The sequence below is a fragment of the Zootoca vivipara genome, chromosome Z2 (genome assembly GCF_965207765.1).
Source record: "Zootoca vivipara chromosome Z2, rZooViv2.hap1.1, whole genome shotgun sequence".
NCBI lineage: Eukaryota > Metazoa > Chordata > Lepidosauria > Squamata > Lacertidae > Zootoca > Zootoca vivipara.
The window spans coordinates 43588199-43608472 of NC_142585.1; the positions used below are offsets into that span (position 1 = coordinate 43588199).

General features: G+C 43.0%; 1 protein-coding gene across 1 annotated transcript in view; it reads right to left on the reverse strand.

Annotated features, from left to right (window-relative positions):
* ASTN2 (astrotactin 2) overlaps positions 1–20274 on the reverse strand; it is a 608691-nt gene that overhangs the window by 467296 nt on the left and 121121 nt on the right. The window contains exon 2 of the mRNA XM_035112940.3: positions 13638–13825. Coding sequence (XP_034968831.3) covers positions 13638–13825 — 188 coding nt within the window. The remainder of the gene's footprint in view (positions 1–13637; positions 13826–20274) is intronic.

Below are 20274 nucleotides of genomic sequence, written 5' to 3' on the forward strand. Positions count from 1 at the left end.
GTTCTCACGGTGGCCAAACAGACGTCTCAACAAGAGGTCCACAAGCAGGACCTGAGCACCACATCACTCTCTCTTCCAGAGGTTTCTAGCAACTGCAACACAGAGGCATAAAGTGTCCAACAGTGCAGGTAGAACTTACTCATCAGAGATAGTAGGCACAGGTAGCCGTACCGTCTATTAATTTGCCTAATTCACTTTTAAAGACATCCAAGTTGGCCCCAGTCAAATACCTCTTGCCGGAGATAATGCCATAGTTTAGCTATGTGCTGTGTGAAGAAGTTATTTCTTTTCTCTCTCCTAAATCTCTGACTATTTTAGCATTATGAGAGAGAGAATAGCTTTTCTCCTCACACTTCCTACACACTGTGCATTCATTTAATATACCTCTATCACATTGCCCCTTTCGCTAAACTAAAATTGTGTTTTATACAACAAAATGTATTTACTACTTGATGATCATAGTAAAGCTCTTAAGCCATTTAATAGAATTATCAATTAAAACCCGTCAAAAACAAACTGAAAAACATATAAAAATAATTAAAATGAGTAGTAAAAAATAAACAAAAGCATCTATGTGTCTGGACAGGCTTAGCAAAGCAAAAAAATGTTTTAAGCCAAGCACAAAAATGAGTACAGCGAAGGTGTCTGGCTGATGTCAAAAGGCAGGGAGTTCCAAAGTATAGGTGCTGCCATGCTAAAAGGTCAATTCCTTAGCGCCAACTGTTGCAACCTTTACTCGTAGCATAGCAGAGTTTCAGGCTGATTACAGCTCCTTCAGTGGGGCAAGAAGAATTCCAAATACTCGTTTTCACACTGAAGGCCCTCTCCAAGCCCACCAACTCTGTGGGAACAAGAATGCCCACATCTTTACACCTTCACCCTCCCTCCTCCGCCTGAACGGAGAGGTAAGTGCTGGAGTTTGTAGTAGGCTGCTGCAGGCTTGTCACACTGAGATTTCACATCTGAGATTTCCCATTTTGAATCAGTAGGGGACTGAAAGGTGTTGTGTGGTGATGCTGATACCATCAAGCTGAGCAAGGAAGAGCAAAGAAACAATGGGGGAAATGAGGTTGGAGGAAAAGGGGGACAGAAATGAAATTTCAGGGAGACCTGTCATGCTTCAGAGTTTTGTGGGGGGGGGGGGAGAAGGGACAAGTGGAGTAACAGAGAGGTGGAAAAATGGGGTGCAAAGAGATTGGTGATGAAGCAACTGAAACCTGATAGGAAATTAGAGAATAAGAGACACATTAATTTACAACATGGCAAGTTCCATGGATCTCCTGCTCCATCTTCCCCTTTTAATGATGCCAGTGTTTCTGAAATTAAAGGGTATATTTCTTGCTGACATTTCCAGTGGATTGTGGGTGGGAGCTCTGAACCTACAATAATTATATCCTGCTCTCTGTCATGATGGCATCAGAAATCAGGCAAAAGAGCAACTAAGGGGACAACTAAGCATTTACTTGTGCAGCTTCTAGGAGCTGAATTTCTCTCTTCCTTTTCAACCTGACCGGACAGAGCAGAGAAGATACATTTCAGAGCCTTAGGCTTTATTTCAGAACCTGTATGCTCCCTTGTACGTACACTCACACACGTACGTGTGTGTGACCTCGTTCCCACTGAGAGGGGAGGGAGCAGTCAGTGAAAAGGCCTGGAGGAGTTCATTAAGGCAGACAGCTTCCCCCTTGGGTTTTGGTATCATACCCATACAGCGCATCACCTCTTTCTAAGTTTGATCATTGTCAGGAGCACATGCCTGCTTTTCTTCTCAAGATTCAATGATTTCAAAAGGCAGGCTGAGTATTCATTCAATCAAGAACAAACCCCCTCACTGCCAGCTGACAACCCTGATCTCTGGCTTTTACATGAGTGTGGAGAGAAGGCGAGGAGTGTTGGAAAAGAACACCCTCTGAACCATGCTTTTCATTCCTTAGCCTAGACCAGGCATAGGCAAACTCCGGCCCTCCAGATGTTTGGGACTACAGTTCCCATCATCCCTGACCACTGGTCCTGTTAGCTAGGGATGATGGGAATTGTAGTCCCAAACATCTGAAGGGCCGGAGTTTGCCTATGCCTGGCCTAGACTTTGAAACTAAGGTGGTGAAATTTTCAGCACCTGGAATACCACCAAGCCCATTAAAAATCTAAACACTGCCCACCATCTTAGGGCATACAGTGGTACCTCGACTTACGAACGACTCAACAACCGAATTTTTCGACTTACGAATGGGGGTAATGGCTGCGCACTTACGAATGTCTCGACATCCGGGGGGGGGGAGTAGCGGTTTTAGATAGGGATTTTTCAACTTACGAATTTTTAGATAGGGTTGCTTCGACTTACGAATTTTTCTGTTTCCAATGTTTTCCTATGCATTTCCAATGGTGTTTTTCGACTTACAAATTTTTTGACTTACGAAGGTGCCTTCGGAACGGATTAAATTCGTAAGTCGAGGCACCACTGTACTCACAACTCATGCAGGTGAGTGAATGGGGGTGATGGATGATGGAGAGATCCACTCCATGCCTTGGTTTCCACACTAGCTGCAGAGGAAGTAAATTATCTCTTCTGTACCCAGCATAGAAATGCAGTAGGATGGATCACTCCATCTCTCCCCCACCTGACCACTTGGTAGACTTCTTTCTTTTTAAAACTACAGTCTGCTAAGAGGTCAGTGGTCCTTCTCAACTTCCACAGCTGGCATGGAAATATAGTGTGCAAGACTTAGCAGGCTAGTAAAAAAAAAAAAGCAAGCTAGTAACTTTCTGTAGACTTACACAATTATCATCATCTACAAAATCTACCAGCTGCTGGAAAACACAGGAGGGAAGAGGGCTCTTCTGCTCTAATTCTGTTTGTGGCTTCCTACAGGCATCTGATTGGCCACCCTGAGAACAGGATTCTGGACTAGGTGGACCATTGGCCTGATCTGGCAGGCTCCTCTTTTGTTCTTAAAGTTACCTTAGAATTTTATGCTACTGAGGTGAATTCAGTGTTCAACTTGCACACAAAAACTTTAAATTTCTATCCTACACCCCATTCTCTCAGTACAAGAGTTTCCAAACTGTGGTCCATGAAGCACCACTGGTTCGTGACTTTGCGTTCAGCATGTCCGTGGATGTGCGGTAGAAGACGGGAAATAGCACCATCCGTTGCATTAAATATTCATATTCATATTGCTTTTGTTTTCATTGCTTCTTTTATTCAAATTGTAATACATTAAAATACAATATATAAGAAATAAAAGGAGCAACAAAGATACAATAAAAAAATAATATAGCATCTATTTCTGAAATGGGCGGAAAAAATAAAATAAGATTCTTAGCAATTTTCAAGCAGTTGGTGAGGGGGGGAAAGTTGGAGAACACTGTTCTATCCCACAGCTAATCCTCTTAGGAGATTGGTCCTAAGAAGTGCCATTGTGCATATGGGCAACTTCAGCACACAGTAACAAAATGCATACACACAGAGATCAGACCATATATTAATCTAATCCATTGTCTTTGCACCAATAGTGGTCAACCAGGTACTTGGTGAAAGAGCACAAGCAGGGCCAAGAAGCAATCACCCTCACTGTTCCATCCACCAGCAGATAGTGTATAGTGCCCTGGACCAGGTGATTACATGAGTCAACCATTCAGTTTCCTGTTATGGCCAACCAACTGCTTCCACAAACTCCATAAGCAGAGTCTGAAGACAATAAGCTCTCGTCCACTGTTGCTCCCAGAGGTCCACAAACACAGTACAGTCAACCCCCCATTTATGCATGTCCAATATGCATACGACCATGCACACATGCATCATGCCGAACCCGGAAGTGACCCAAAAGCATTACAAAAACACCACAAAAAGAGGTGGAATAGGGTGGAGGCGGGGTGGGGTGGGGCGTTTGCAGGCTTTTTCAATGGTGTTTCAAATCTACGTGATTTCACCCCCACAAAACTGGGGAGTTGCCTGTAATCATGACTAGTACTGATTGACTTATCCCTCAAAGAGTTTCTCTAACTGCCCCTTCAAAGCCATCTAAGCCAGTGACCCTCACTACATCTTACGGGAGCAAAATTCCATATGCTACTGGACCCTGTTGCAGGGTTTTGAACTGCCAACCTTCTGACCGGCAAGCCCAAGACACTCAGTGGTTTAGACCACAGCATGACTGAGCAGGTGGGGGTTGTGCCTCAAGCAGCAAAATTTCCTGGGCCAGCTCTGTGATAACTAGATGTGTACCGAGGGCAGAGAGTCGAATCAAAGGGGCTTCGTGGTTTACTGACACATCTTTGGTTTTGTATCTGCATGCCTTTTTTCTACCTATAAAGAGAGAAGCTACTAGTTCAAGACCTGCAAAATTTAACCTACAGCCACAAAAGGCTACAGGCCTCTTCCTAGTTTCACATCCAGTTTCCCTTCCTCAGCTCTCATTCAGCATCCACTTAGCACCCCATCATCTCTGTGCTGCAACACCTCTGCATCCCAACAGCTTTTTCACGTTGAATATCGCCTGCCCTTGAGATGCACTGCACAGTGAACTTCACACTCGCAGGAGCCTCAAAATCACACAAACAACAAAAGACCATTCAGGAAAGTAGCTAGATTAATCAATCTATTCAATGAGAGCTAAAAACAAACAAACAAACAAACAAACAAACTATTAATCCTTTGTAACCAGAACTCAGGCTCTAAAAAAGCAATTTTAGAGCAAGTGGAGTAAAGTGTGTTGTATGCTATATATGCAAGTTGATTCTCTGGCTCCTGAAATTCTGGAACAAGCTTCAGCTGAGCTATCTTTTGTTCCTGTAGAGATAGACTAGAGGTTAAATACACACACAGTGAGAAAAGATTTAAACTAATAAAAAAAGCAAATACATTACAGCCTCTTTTCTTCATGGCATTTATTTTAAATGTCATAAACATCTGGGCACATTCTAAGAAGGGCTTCTGCAGAACTTTACAGGATACAGCTGAGGGAGGAACAGAGATAGAGTACAAAGCCATAGGAATGGGAGGGGGCTAAGGCTATCAATGGCTACTAGCCACATTGTTGTTGTTGTTGTTTAGTCGTTTAGTTGTGTTCGATTCTTCGTGACCCCATGGACCATAGCACGCCAGGCACTCCTGTCTTGCACTGCCTCCCGCAGTTTGGTCAAACTCATGTTCGTAGCTTCGAGAACACTGTCCAACCATCTCGTCCTCTGTCGTCCCCTTCTCCTTGTGCCCTCCATCTTTCCCAACATCAGGGTCTTTTCCAGGGAGTCTTCTCTTCTCATGAGGTGGCCAAAGTATTGGAACCTCAGCTTCACGATCTGTCCTTCCAGTGAGCACTCAGGGCTGATTTCCTTCAGAATGGATAGGTTTGATCTTCTTGCAGTCCATGGGACTCTCAAGAGTCTCCTCCAGCACCATAATTCAAAAGCATCAATTCTTCGGCGATCAGCCTTCTTTATGGTCCAGCTCTCACTTCCATACACCACTACTGGAAAAACCATAGCTTGAACTAGACGGACCTTTGTCGGCGAGGTGATGTCTCTGCTTTTTAAGATGATGTCTCGGTTTGTCATTGCTTTTCTCCCAAGAAACAGGTGTCTTTTAATACTATTTCCACTGTCAGAGGTACTGTGCCTCTGAAAACAAGTTGCTGGTAATCACAAGTGAGGAGAGAGATATATTTGCAGTCAGATCCTGATTGCAGGCTTCCCACAGGCATCTGGCTGGCTACTATGAGAACAGGATGCTGGACTAGATGGGCATTCGGCCTGATCCAGGGAGGCTCTTGTTAAGTTAGAAAAGTAGGTGTACCGGGGGAAAGTGAGTGAGGACCACAATGGTGGGAAGGACTGCTAGACTAAACATAAACATGCTGCCTCCATTTCCTGATAAAAATCCCAGCTGTGCAGTACATTTGGCAGACTAGAAGTGCAGCCAGAAAAAGAGCATTTCAATAGGACTTCCACTCACAGCAATTCTTCAAGAGACTAAATGTTCTCTTCCCCACCTCACCCCACCACTGATCTGAGTCTTAAGTAGACCCCAGAGCCATGCCCAAGTGCCAAGCAGAACAATACAGAATGTCAGGTTCTGAATGCACTTTCCCCGTTAAAATCAACAGGGATGTCTAACCGCAGCACATTACCAAGCAGATGGGAGGAAGTCCTTTTCGGCATGCTGTCCATCGGCAATGATTGAGCATCAGCCCATCCATCTTAGCCCAGCTTACAGGCAGGGAGCATCAGCTCCATGCTGGGCCCTCTCCCACCCCTCAGCCAGTTCAGCTCCTCTTGCCTGCTACTGCCACTCTGGCAGCAGTGCTGGGCCACTTGAAGGAACTCTGTCATTCCCACACAGCTTTATGTTGACTTCCTGAGTTTTGTCCTGTCATGGGAATGAGGTCGCTAAATTCAAATCATTAATTTCTGAGGTGGAGAGAGGCTGACAGGCCCAGCTCTGACAGGAATGATGATGGATATACAGGAGACACAGAGCAAAATCTGCTGCTTAATCATATAACAAGGGTCTCTTTGGGGCACTAATGCAGTCCAAGTGCTTTCCATCCGATCGCACCATTTACTGGCAGCTGCTGCTATGCGGCCGCTGTTCTTCAGACGTGATTGCATGCCCGGCAGGGAGTATCATTTCTGCTTTGCCAGAACATGCGTCTTCTCACCACCACACTACAGCCTGGTCTCAATCCCAATATAACATGGGGTTATAGGATTCAAAGTTAGACCTAGCTCTTGTAGTATATAGATGTTAGAACTCTGGGGTTTGGGGGGGGGAAGGGCAGTTAACAAAGTTGCCTCCTCTCAACTTACCCCTTGCCAAAAAAAAAAAAATCCCTCCAGTCTAGGGATGAGAAATCTGTGGCTCTCCAGATGTTGTGGGATCACGGCTTCTACCATTTCTGAACATTTGTTATGCTGACTGCATCTGATAAGAGTTTGAAGTCCAACAACCTCTAGGGGGCTACAAGAAGACTCCCCATTTTTTACTATCAATCACATCAAGTGCCACTAAAAGTGTTCAATAAAGCTGTGTTAACACATGCAAAACTGCAACAATACTACACAGGTGAGGAACCACTTTTGGAAAGCTTACTTTTGTCTTCTGGGTTTCTGGGGTTTTTCCTGTTGTTATTCTGTCTCTCGCAGCTACAATAAACCTCCCATTAAAATTATGGACTGGTCATTTAGCAGAGGATCAAATACTTTCCCCCCTCACTGTACATCTACAGAAGCCTATCTTCCTGTAAAAACAGAGGTTTTCATTAGGCAATACAGTCCCCTTCTGGAATCAATAACATTACTTGTTGTTGCTGCTGTTTAGTCGTTTCGTCGTGTCCGACTCTTCGTGACCCCATGGACCAGAGCACAACATTACTTAGGAGTCCTAAATCACCACTGATAACACTTGGGACGTAAGCCATTTATTACATTTTCATTTCTAGGGAGCTACCAAAGGTTGTGCAGGTGTTATATTTACACCCCTACCTCTGAGCAAAGATTGGCAAGCCATCTTGTCTTGCAATTAAAATATATTTTATTTTTTAATAAATGATTAAATATATTAGAGGTATGTGGAGGTGTTTACTTCAATCTTTTCAAATCTCTGGAAGTTGATGTCATTGTATTGGCTATGAGTCCTGGAAGACCTGCTCCCTGTCTTGCAGGCCTTTTCCTACCTGCCCTAGGAAGGTGGGGCCCTGATGGACTCCAGTTACAAAAGCTGAGGCAGCTGAAGAGGCCAGAGACTGGCTTATCTGTCTCTTATCGTAGACCCAGATCATCAATCCTGAGCTTCCGCAGCCACCACCATGAACCACCATTGGCAGGAGCAGCAACAGCAGCAGCAGACACATTCTATTTTTAAGATATTATTTTATTTCCTCATTAATTATTCTTTTTTAAATGTACATTTTGTATTTGACTCCATTTAGTATTGTTTCCTTTTGAAATATTTAAGATTTTTTTCTGTGTGAACTTTGATGCAGGTTTGGGCAGATAGCTCAGTCAGTAGAGCATGAAACAAGACCATTTTAGACTAAATGACCATTGTGGTCCCTTTAGTTCTATGGCTAAATGTGCATTCTGTAGTTGACCTCCTTTGTAATGGTTTGTTTTGAAATATTTCAAGTTAATATTTTAGTTCCCTATTAATTATCTTGTATACTTTATATTTGACTTCCTTCGGTAATGTTTCATTCTGATTTGTTTTATTTGATGTTTTAATGTTATGTAAAGTGCTTTGAAATGTTTCTTTCTTAGAAATATAAAGCAGTATAGAAATGAAATGAATAGGAGTCCAACATCCACACTCTTTCCTCCAGAAGAGGAAGCATAGAAGGAGTTGCTGATAGTTGAAATGTCAGCCCACAAAAGTAACCCTTCCATGGATCTTCAGGTCCCCGGCAGTTGATTATGATCATCAATTGTATCATGTACAATTATTAATAACTTTACAAAAAAAAAGAACCAGTAAAATATACAATGATCAACAATCTCATGTAGCCTCAGCACAATGTAATTAGACATCATTGTATTCTAAAGTATCTGACAGTGCTCACTAAATATTTAGCTGATGTGTTTCAACTTCTGTCACTGAAGAAGACTTTATAAGTTTAAATATGTCTGGCATGTTTTTCAAAGAACATCTGGTTGGCACAATTATCATCAGCAGGACACCATTGTTTTGGACAACCATATCTTGGAATTTCATTGCTGTGGTGTAGTTATTATTTAGTGATGCATTTAGTCAGCACAGTCAAATGTTTTATAACCCACTGGTATGTAATTACATACAGCTTTTGCAACTTCTTGTTGAGAAACTACACAAGCTTGCTGGTTAATAATTGTATATTTTATTGGTCTTTCGAACGCGTATTTTCTTTGTAAAGTTTTTCATTTTTAAGCACCATACAGCATAGAATTGCAGAGCTGGAAGGAACGCCAAGAGTTAGATCAGGTTTACAGAGATGAGTGTATCAAAGTTTCATTGCTGGGCATGGATTTGAACTCAACACACTAAGCCACACCACCACACTGGTTCTCAACAACCTAGAGGTAAAGAAGATTCAGAAAAGGTAGGCAAGTTGATTAGGTCTAGCAGTCCTAGACGAAGCCCTGGCATAGCTGCCAAGTTTTCCCTTTTCTCACGAGGAAGCCTATTCAGCATAAGGGAAAATCCCTTAAAAAAAGGGATAACTTGGCAGCTATGAGCCCTGGTAGACAGCAAACTACAGACCTACCATAACAAATAAAAAAAAGAGCTTCTTTTATGTAGTAACATGGGCTGGATTTTAGAACACACATTTGTGAGCTGGTCCATTATAAATAGCATTCCTCCAATTTTGAAAACCAAAAAGCAAGTGCTGCTGTTCAATGTCTCTTTGTTCAGGAGCATCTTTAAATAACAAAATTAATACTTTTTTGTTTGTTTGTTTGTTTCCCCCTTAATATCTCCCCAATGATACTTAACATTAATTACTAAATTTAAAGAAAGTTCCGTCTTCATTACTGTCATCGCCCCTTTCTCTTCTCATCTTGAACATCTGAAATTTGTTTTCGGTTGTGGTGGGGTGTGAGAGTAGAATATGCAAAAGCTGAATGTTATTTATTCGCTTTTTTAATTTGTGCAATGTCAAGTACAAAGGAATCAATATTTTTGTCATTACGCCTGCTGTCATCCCCCCACCCCCCGCTAACCTCCCGCAGCACCATAATCTTAGCTGTCATTTGAGTTTTAATTGTGTTGTTTCCTCTTGTGTGTGGAAGTAAATCTTATCTGTTTTGGATTAAAATTCAATGAAGGTCACAGCGGCTCGAAAATTTACCAGGCTGCTGCAATTAATGTTCATTTGGCTTTGATAAATTGGAATGTTTCCCCACAATAGGAGTGGAGTGGATTTCAGAAGCCATAATTCTTCCATTACCTCAATGATTTTCCCTTGCATGATGGAGCAACCTTTCACTGCTCTGTTTGTCATCTGTCACTTCAAGGTTCTGGGCATATGCCTGACATGATTTATTATGATTATTTGGGCTGCTTGTGTCAAAACATTTAAAACCACTAATTATTCTTCCCCTGTAAAATGCTGAATTAAACAAAATGAACAATGTACCCCTCCCTCTGCTCCGCTTATTCCCCGGCTTAATTATAATTCCCGGTCATTATAAATCCTCGCTAAGGGCTTCCTTTCACATGGTTTATTTCTGAGACAATGGCTGGTTTAGAATCTTTTAAGAGGTGTACCTGCAGGTTCCATCAAACCAGGTGGTGATGGGAAGTGCCACATAAATGACTTGGTGCTTCACACAAGCTCACATCTGTTGCTTCTTTGCAAAAAGGCAACTTTCCCTATGGCTGAGTTATGAAGCTATACAGCTGCCTTCAATGAGGAAAGTAAACTTATTTATTTATTTAAAGGTAAAGGGACCCCTGACCATTAGGTTCTGCGGTTGCGGCGCTCATCTCACGTTATTGGCCGAGGGAGCCGGCGTAGAGCTTCCAGGTCATGTGGCCAGCATGACAAAGCCGCTTCTGGCGAACCAGAGCAGCACACGGAAATGCCGTTTACCTTCCCGCTTGAAGCGGTCCCTATTTATCTACTTGCACTTTGACGTGCTTTTGAACAGCTAGGTTGGCAGGAGCTGGGACCGAGCAACGGGAGCTCACCCTGTCGCAGGGATTTGAACCGCTAACCTTCTGATCAGCAAGCCCTAGGCTCTGTGGTTTAACCCACAGCGCCACCTGCGCCCCATATTTATTTATTTAAAACCTACTACTAAATAAACCGTTTTTCTATTTTTTATATAAAAAAAAATGAAATCCCTTAGAAAACCCATACTTTAGTCAGTGTCAGGGTTATCCTAAGTGAACCACAACTTAGGTTCCGTGCTCAAAATAAATCATGCTAATTAATGCACCATATGCAAATATGCTGATGGTAAATTAATCTGCTCAGCCTGCAAATTTTTGCACAGTGATTTATTACAGTGATATATGTACAATATTCTACAACCCACAGGCTAGGGTTTTGTGAACTTTTCAAAACTGACCCCCTTTCAGAAGTTACTCCTCTTCCAATACAGGGCTGAGGTTGTGGCTGAGTTCTCTGAGAGGGGGGGGAGGAGTTAGCAGCCAGCAGCAGTCAAACTTTGCAGATTCTGGGAGCTCATGAACAGAGGAGTTTAATGGGGAGGCCCAGAGTACCATCTCACAGTGTGGATAGGACCAAGAGACATGGAAGGCGAGGCAGCTGCTGCAGTGACTTGCAGCACCTATGCCATGTTTGTCTTTCTGCCAGAGAATATGCAACAGTTGCAATTCCCAGCAGCTGGTGTTCATAGCCATTATGGCTAGTAGCTGTTGACAGACAGCCTCATTCTCCATAATTTTGTTGAATCCTCTTTTAAAGCCATGCAAGTCGGTAGAAGTAAACTACACAGTTCAACGATGTGCTGTGTGAAGTACTTCCTTTTACCTGTCCCAAGCGAGGAAGAAAAACATATCCCGATCTGCTTTATCCACACAATGTGTAACATTATATGCCTCTATCACATCCTTCCCACCATCACAACCTCCTTGCCTTTTCCCCAAACTAAAACATGCAAAAAAAAAAATATATAGAAAGAACTCTATACTCAACACAGGTACCACAACACAGGCACTATTCTTCTTGGCAAAAGGAAAAAGGAAAAAGAAGCAACAGTAGTTTAATCCCCACTACAGCAGCTGTGCAAGCAGAACTGTGGCAATTTACAACTGAAGTTAAGGTGGAATCAATTACTGTTCCTTGGACAGGTTATCACAAAGCTACCCATCATGAGCATCTTATACAGGTGAGAGGAGTTCAGGCATCACCTGTGTCTCCCCCTTCTCTCTGAAGAACACCAGTCAGAGACTACTATTCCAGAAGTCTCTCTTCTTCTCAGTCCCAGAAAGTCTGCACAGTGGCAAGCAGCAGCTTTTAAAAAAGCCTTAACAACAAAAAGCCTTGAAGTGATAAAGCTTCGATTTGCAGGGTGCTGCAATAACAGATTTGCTTTCTCAGAGCAAACAGCAAAAAACAAAACAAAATCCCCCCTCCAAAAAAACACCACTGTGCTGCTGATACCTGCTTGATGAGTGTGTTCAAACTTTAAAAAGCATCAAGGTATATGTTGTCCCATTGCTTTGTCTTTATCTGACTGAATATAGCATGGAAAAGCCATGCTCCTCTGACAGCACTGAAGTCTTCAACTCACATGTTTTGAGTTATACAAGGGATATTGACAACAAAGGCATGTTGAAGTTGTCATCCTATTTGTCATCTTGCATTTACCCTTGCCCTAGAGAGAACATCCCTCCAAACTCCCCCAGGCCACACTTTGTTGCTTTTGACAAATAATTTAAAAGGGAAATTTGGCTACACAGTACCCAGAGGCGGTGGCCCAGCCTGGAACTTTTAAGAGCAGTGGAGTTTAAACATGAATATACTCAAGGCCAGAGGCAGCTGATGTTCCTTGGGACTGGTAAGGCAGAAAGCATGGGCACCAAGGGTAGGTGGAGAGAGAACCAGTAACAAGCAGAGGCAACTAATCCTCGTTTGGTCTCTTGTGCATTCTACAATGAGAAGGAAGCTGACCCAGTCAGGGCCACTCCTAGGGTTGCCAGACTCAATAGTGGACAGGACTTCTGTGCCTTTAATTGCCCTGCTCTCTTTTGAGTCTGGAAACCTTAAGGAGAACCCAGCAGGACCCTTTGCTTGGAAATTAAACCAAGGGTCTGCTGGTTCCTCTTTAAGGTTTTCCAGACTCAAGAGAGCAGGGCAATTAAAGGCACAGAAGTCCTGTCCACTATTGAGACTGGCAACCCTAGCCACTCCCTGGGTTAGTCATAAGCAAGAAGGCAGGCACGTAGGGGCTGGCTGAGGGCAGAATGAGGTTGATGGGGCAGTTAATTCTGATAGACCAGCATTCACTGCTCAAGGCATTACAAAGAAATAAACCCAAATAGCCTTCCTCCCATGCTAGCCTGAATGCTGCCTAGGATCTGGTGAAGGAGCCCTCTTCTGCTCTCTGTGGTGGAAGAGTGGTTGGCAGTGACTAGGGAGGACATTCTCTGTGGCGGCACCCAACTTGTGGAACACCTTCCCCCCATTGAAGCTTAGCTATCCACCTTCACCTGCTGTTTTCTGCTGGTGAATGAAGATGTTGTTGTTGTTGTTGTTGTTGTTGTTGTTGCTATTCCAGCAGGCATTTTGCCTTTGCTGGGTAGATGTTTTTATCTGAATGTCATTTTAACCTGTCATGCCTGCTTGCTTCCATTGTATTTTGCTGTGGTTTTACAGCAAGGCTGTAACTTATGCAGAAAAGCAGTGTGAATAAAGATACAGGTGTAAATATATGGATATATACATAAATCAAATCCACTTATGACCATAGATAGAGCAGTTGGTTAGTTATCAGCATGGTAATGATAACACCAAAGCTGCAGGTTTGATCCCGATGAGCGACAGCTGCATATTGTAGGGGCTTGGACTAGATGATCTTCAGGGTCCCTTCCAACTCTATGATTCTATTATTCTTTTGCAGAAGAAGCTGAACTGAGGGGGGGTGACAAGAAAAGGGGTGTCTTTGAGATGGTAAAGGGGAGAATGATGGCCACTCACCATGACAGAGATGTGAAGAATATGCATCTGTTCCTCCACAATCTCTGACGGCTCCTGCAGGGTTGGCGGTGTGTTCCTAGAGAGCTGTTCAGCACTGCTCATAGAGACATGGAAATAGAGGGTGCCATTTTCCAGCCACTGCTGCTTCCAATGTACCAAGGAAATGTCAGACACCGTTCCAGACATCTCTGCAAGAACAGAAGCAAAGAGTTGTTCAGTATATTGAAGCAAAGAGTTGTTCAGTATATTGCGATACTCCCATTCTCAACAGTATACAAGCTTAAAGATCATGTAACTGCTCACAAAATCATATAATTGTAGAGTTTGAAAGGATTCCCAAGGATGTTCTGGTCCAACTCCCTGCAATGCAGAAATCACAGCTAAAGAATCCCTGGCAGATAGTCATCCAATCTTTGCTTTAAAACCTCCAATCCTTGGAAGGTCCACCACCTTCCAAGGTTGCCCATTCCACTGTTGAGCAGCTTTTATCATGCCCTTTGACAACATGCTATAGATCAGCCTTCCTCAACCTGGTGCTCTACAGATGTTTTCTTCTACAATTTGCAACACTCCATCTGTTGGCTGTGCAAGCTAGAGTTGATGTGAGTTGTAGTCTGAAATATCTGGAAGGCGTCAGGTTGGATAAGTCTGCTAGATCTTTCACAGCAAAGGTATCCAATTAAGTCCTCTTCATTGTGAACCTTCTGGGAAAGGCAGGAGGATCCTGCCCACTCTGTGGCCAAGTTCAGACATAATGGGATATTATGATTTCCAGCTACATGAATAAGGAGTGTGAATGCCATACTCCCACCCAATATCTCTTTCACTTTCAAAGATTGATGATTCTGGTTTCAAACAAAGCTTGAGTTTCCAGCAATGTAGAAGCAGAGGCATACCTAGCACCTCCAAAGTTTGCATTTCGTTGCCTTTTGCAATCCACAGCCATTGGAATTTGGTTGTTCTGCTCCTCCTCTCCTTCCCCCTCCCCACTCCTCTGTTGGTCTGTCTGCCTGCCTTTCTGCCTCCCTCCTTCTGCTCACTGCTTTCCCTTCCACCTCCTTCCTCTTTTTCTTCCCTTTTCCTTCTCCTACAAATTAGTGCCCACTCTGCCGCTGTGATAGCCTATGCCAGCAACTGGATTCCTACACCAAGGTGAACTGAGGTGCCTGCATGCCTCGCCCACCAACCCAGAGCAGTGGAGGAGCAGCCAAGGGCGGACTCCGAATCACTATGAGCCAGAGTGGAGAAGCACAATTTTTGCGCCCCCCCTCCCCGGGCCTGCGCCCTTGGCAGTGGCCAACCTGACCAACCCCTAGGTACACCCTATGTCCAAGCTCAGGAACTGTTGTTTGTTTAAATTCTAATTTTAGTGAGAATAAACCAGGATAAAACAGTGGTTTCAGATCACTAGATAGAGTTTAAACAAACCCATTTGGATGGCAGGGAGAACAGTGGCCTATTAAAAGTCAGAAATGAATGTTTCAGATCTTCTCCTTGCAGCCACGAAAGAGAAGTGGTAAGGGGAGGAGCACACTGAGTCCAATGTTCACTATAGCTCATTCACATGGCACAATTATGGGGAAACTTTGTCCCTCCAGATGTTGCTGAACTACAACTCCCATCAAGCAGGGTCAATGGCCAAGGTTGATGGACATTGTAGTTCAGGAACATCTGGAGGGCCAAAGGTTCCCAACACCTGACATAGCAGGAAAACATGGATTCCCATACAGTATGTCTTAATCAAACCACAGGCTATTAAGACAGGAAAACCATTTCAAATCCTTATATAATGAGAAGCAAGTCATTCACAATGTCTGGCTTTGATCCTTAAAACTGAACCTCAGATGGTTTGGTGACCCTGGGCCAGTTGCCCAAATTTTAGGTTATTAAATTTGATGCAACTTTATTAGGCCACTCGTATCTCAGAAGCTCCTGGTGATAAACACGTATACACTGCGCTCAAAACCTCTTCCAAATACCACCAAATTAAAACTAGTACAAACATTGCCAACAGCAGAACATAAAACACTCAACCTGCTTAGGTTCAGCTACCAAAAATGAGCTGAAACTGAAAGATCCTACACCATTTCTGAAAGTTACTCATGAATATAAGCAAAAGGAGCAGCCATGCACAATCTTCGTGGTCTTAAAAGGGGCTTGCCCGTGGCTTCAGAATTAAGATATGCAGGAGCTGCTCTTGGAAAGATTATAGCCAACAGCTACAGACATCAATATTTTAAAATTCTGCTTGTGTCAAGGACTCATATGCCCCTCTGAGCAAGAGAGGCTTTCTGCTCCACGTAAGTTCATTTTCCTTTCTACAACACTGGCCCCCAGCATAAACTCCCCATTTTGCAGTACTGAAAAGATAGCTGATGTGAGTTTAAGCTGGTGGAACAGATATGAACAGGCAAAGCAGACCCTATCTAGAAAGTGAAACCCTTTGCGTGGAGCTTAACTTACCTGTCCATCAGACTTATCCCCCTCCACCCCCTCACAAAACTCCCACTGTTCTATAGCTGACTGAATACTACCCAGCTGCTGTTTTCCCCCTTGACAGAGACAAGGTTAAACCATTATTGCAAACTCCCTTACTCAGCACTTTGCTAATTATTCTATCGACATATCCAAGACAGAGGCATTGCCACTTGAATCCCCAACGAGGACAGTTAGTGGCCCAGGTCGCTCATTATCCACCCAGCAACAAGGACAGGACACACAAACTTCCATCTAATGGTCATATCTGAATACTTCAGGAGAGCAGGGGAATAAACTGCCTAAATTGCCTATCAACAATAGCAACATAGGTAGCTGCCTTATACTGAATCAAACTCGCAGGGTCATCTACCACAGTACTGTGTACATCGACTGGACTGGAAGCAGTTCTCCAGGGTTTCAGACAGGAAATCTCTCCCAGTCCTGCCTAGAGATGCCAGGAATTGAACATGAGATCCTTCTGCATGCAGGGCACATGTTCTTCCCTGATAAATTAACAATGCTTTGTTTGCTTGTTTATTAAAAAGGTGTATTCAATCTTCCTTGAAAGCTTTTAAGTGAGCCAACAGATATCAAATGTGCCAATATAATACCTGGGCCAGAATATAATTGTCTTTCTAATTCTGCACTTCACAAAAAAAAATCCTCAACCCAAAAAAACATGCCAAAATGCATTTTAAAAAAAACTGTGCAAAATTTAGGACAAAATAACCTCATGTTGATTTTACCTCAGATTACTGTAGAAATGGGTTATTACGGACTTGTGAATGAACACATGCAGAAACTGACGTAGCAGAAATACAGGTGAAACTCGGAAAATTATAATATCGTCGAAAAGTGCATTTATTTCAGTAATGCAACTTAAAAGGTGAAACCAATATATGAGATAGATGCATGACATGCAAAGCAAGATATGCCAAGCCTTGATTTGTTGTAATTGTAATTATTTGTCGTTAGGCGGGTCAATAATATTTTTGTATTATTGTAACTATTTGTTTTATTACTGTGGAATTTCCAGAAGAAAGCATTTGTAAAAATTAAAAGAAAAATAATAAATAATAAGTTGCATTACTGAAATAAATGCACTTTTCGACGATATTATAATTTTCTGAATTTCAGCTGTACAGTGATCCACCCACTACTCATAGATACACATTTAGAACTTGCCTACATAAAACTGCATTGGTCTCCTGAGTCATTCCTGATCATCCGTTTGTTTTGAAAAGCATTTCCTAGGCACTACTCTACCCACTGCAACACTTCTGACTCTCCATCGTTCAGGCTTTCCATAACTATTTCCCTCCTACTCTCTCTCTCTACCCCCCCCTTCCTGTTTTGTATGTTTAATAAAGACAGTAAGCCCTGTGGGCAGGGACTGTATTACTGCTGCTTTCTGTACGGCGTCTAGGATGTGAATGATGCTAAACAAGCATTAAATATTAATACTGATAGCAGTAGACAGTAGACTCTGAAATTGTGTAGAAAATATGGAGAATGACCAAGTGGTACACACAGAATGAAGACAGGAGATCTCTTGGCTGGGTTGCAGTTTCTCAGATGTGGTGGCTAAGGCATGCACGGAGTTTGTGGCAGAGGGAGAACCCAAGGGACACGGTAATGGAGCGCTCTGCTTCTCAAATGGGGAGCATCAATGCTGCAGCCTGCTCAGTGCCGTCTCACTTGCCCACCTGCACCCTGGGCCACATCACAAGCCTCTGCCAGAACCAGGCAGAAAAGGGAAGTTCTGGGGGAAAGGGAAGTTAAAGAAGAAAAGGGAAATTATGGGGAATGGAAGTCTCCTTCCTCTGAGGTTTAAGGCTGGAGCAGGCCTGGAGTGGAATTAGAGAGAGAAAAGGTTGTTTCAGACTAACTAACTAACCAGGAACAGAAAGAAGGAATATACAAGAAGAAAGGCTGCTGTAGGTGCAGGTACGAGAAGGAAGGATGAATGCACATGCAACCTGGAAGTGGAGTAGGGCACAAATTGAGTGCGAAGGAGAAGGAGGAAAGACAGACCCTCCAAGTGTCCCTTTTTCCAGGGGCATCCCTGATTTAGAGAAGCCATCTGGGTTTCTGACTTGACCCTGGAATGTCCCGCTTTTCCTTAGAATGTCCCTATTTTCATTGGAGAAATGTTGAAGGGTATGGAGTTATCCGACCCCTGAGCCGTCTGAAGGCAATCCTGTATAGGGAAAGGTTTAAAATGTTTAATGTTTTATAATGTTTTTATATATGTTGGAAGCCACCCAGGGTAGCTGGGGCAACCCAGTAAGATGTGTGGGGTATAAATGCAGCAGTACCTCGGTTTTCGAACGTAATCTGTTCTGGAAGACCGTTTGACTTCCAAAACGTTCGAAAACCGGAAGCATTTACTTACGGAAAACTCAATACAGAAGCCGCTTGGCATGTTTGACTTCAGAAAAGCATTCGAAAACCGAAACGTTCAGCTTCTGAGATGTTCGAAAACCAAGGTACCACAGTAGTAAAATTATCATTATGGAATGAAACGTCCCTATTTTCATCAGAAAATGTTGGATGTTATGGGAACGAATGGCAGGAGATGACGACAACTACTTTGAATGGCATCTTTGGGCAAGGGAAGGGTAAATATAAAAGAACCCTTCCCCACTTTAGAGCCTAAAATAGGAAGGCTGAGTCCAGGGTCAATGTATGGACTTACCTATAGGAAATTTAAGCTATGGAACTCCTTGTTGTCACAATGACAAAGAATTTGTTTGTTATGACAAAGAATTTGGCAATATTCAAAGATGGATTAGGTAGTAATGGAAAATGATTCCAGTAACTGCTAACTGATTAGGACAAACTCTGCATCCATCTACCTGCTATAGTAATTGTCACCTCTTAAGCAGATCCTGGAGGTAGCAAGTTTCGGAACTGCAAAGCTTGTCTAATTAGCATCCATTCATTGTTACTAATGGATTGAGAAAAGGGGAAACTTCCCATAGCAAAGTTTGGGGAGGGAGGCATGGGGGGGGCAGAATCCCCCCCCCACTCCAGGTCACTTCATGGAGTTGAAAGAGCACAATGCTCTTTCCTGCTTCATCACTACTGTTCAAAAGGGGAAGATGGGAACCATCCTCACAACCTCATCCTAAATAGGCAGCGAGTGAACTCAAAGGTTTCATGGGTACCAGAGAAGTCCTTGTGGCTGTTGTTGTGCTCACTGGCACCATGTTGGCATCTGCAGAATTACAAAGAAGCATTCATGGCCTTTGGCACTACCCCACTTATTTCAACTGGATGGAAACACTTCAGAACAAGGGACTTCCTTTAAATATTTAGGGATGTGGTTTGGGCATGCTTACATTACATTGGGAATTTTTACATCTAATGCATGTTTTCCAGAATTCTACTTTTCAGGGAAGAATTGTGGGTTCTGGGCCAGAATGAGGACATCCAGATAGTTCAAGAAAACCTTTAAATGCTCCTTTACCTCTTCCCCAGGGGACAGTAGTTTCATATGCCAGAGAAGCCACAAAGCAAGCACCTTTAGTTGCTAAGGCTTCTTAGCTTTGCTTCCTTACTAAAAAGTATTAAGGGCTGGATTCTGATAAGAAATCAAAATGATCCAAGGTTATCCAAACTATGCTTGTTGGAACAAGCTGTAAAAACTGCTGATAAGTCTTCTTGGTATTCCAACCTAGTCATCCAATATAAATCAACACTCCCCACACCTGGCTGAAATCCGTCTAGGACAGCTCAATCAGGGCAAAGCAATAAATATGTTTAATCTATAGTGCTTGTAATAAACATCTCCCAGTACATAGAGATTCAATACACTTAAGATGCTCCTTAAATGAAAACTTAAGCTGCATTCCTAACCACACTTACTAGGGAGTAAGTGCCATTGCTCAGGACTGCAGTGTCTGCTGTGTTTTGGGAAACTATCAGATATGATGCCTTCCAAAATCTGAGAAGGCTTTTCTCAAAGCTGCATCCTCAATCTGGAGAGAATGTGTGCTTGTGGAACAAACAGGACAGAAACGTTAAACCATTTATCTATTAAACTGCCCCCTCCCTGATAAAACAAGGTGAACATGACTTTCTCCCAACAAAAGGATACTTCAGTTCTGCCTGATTACAAAGGAAAACTGAAGCACTGGTTTTTTACAAGGACCTT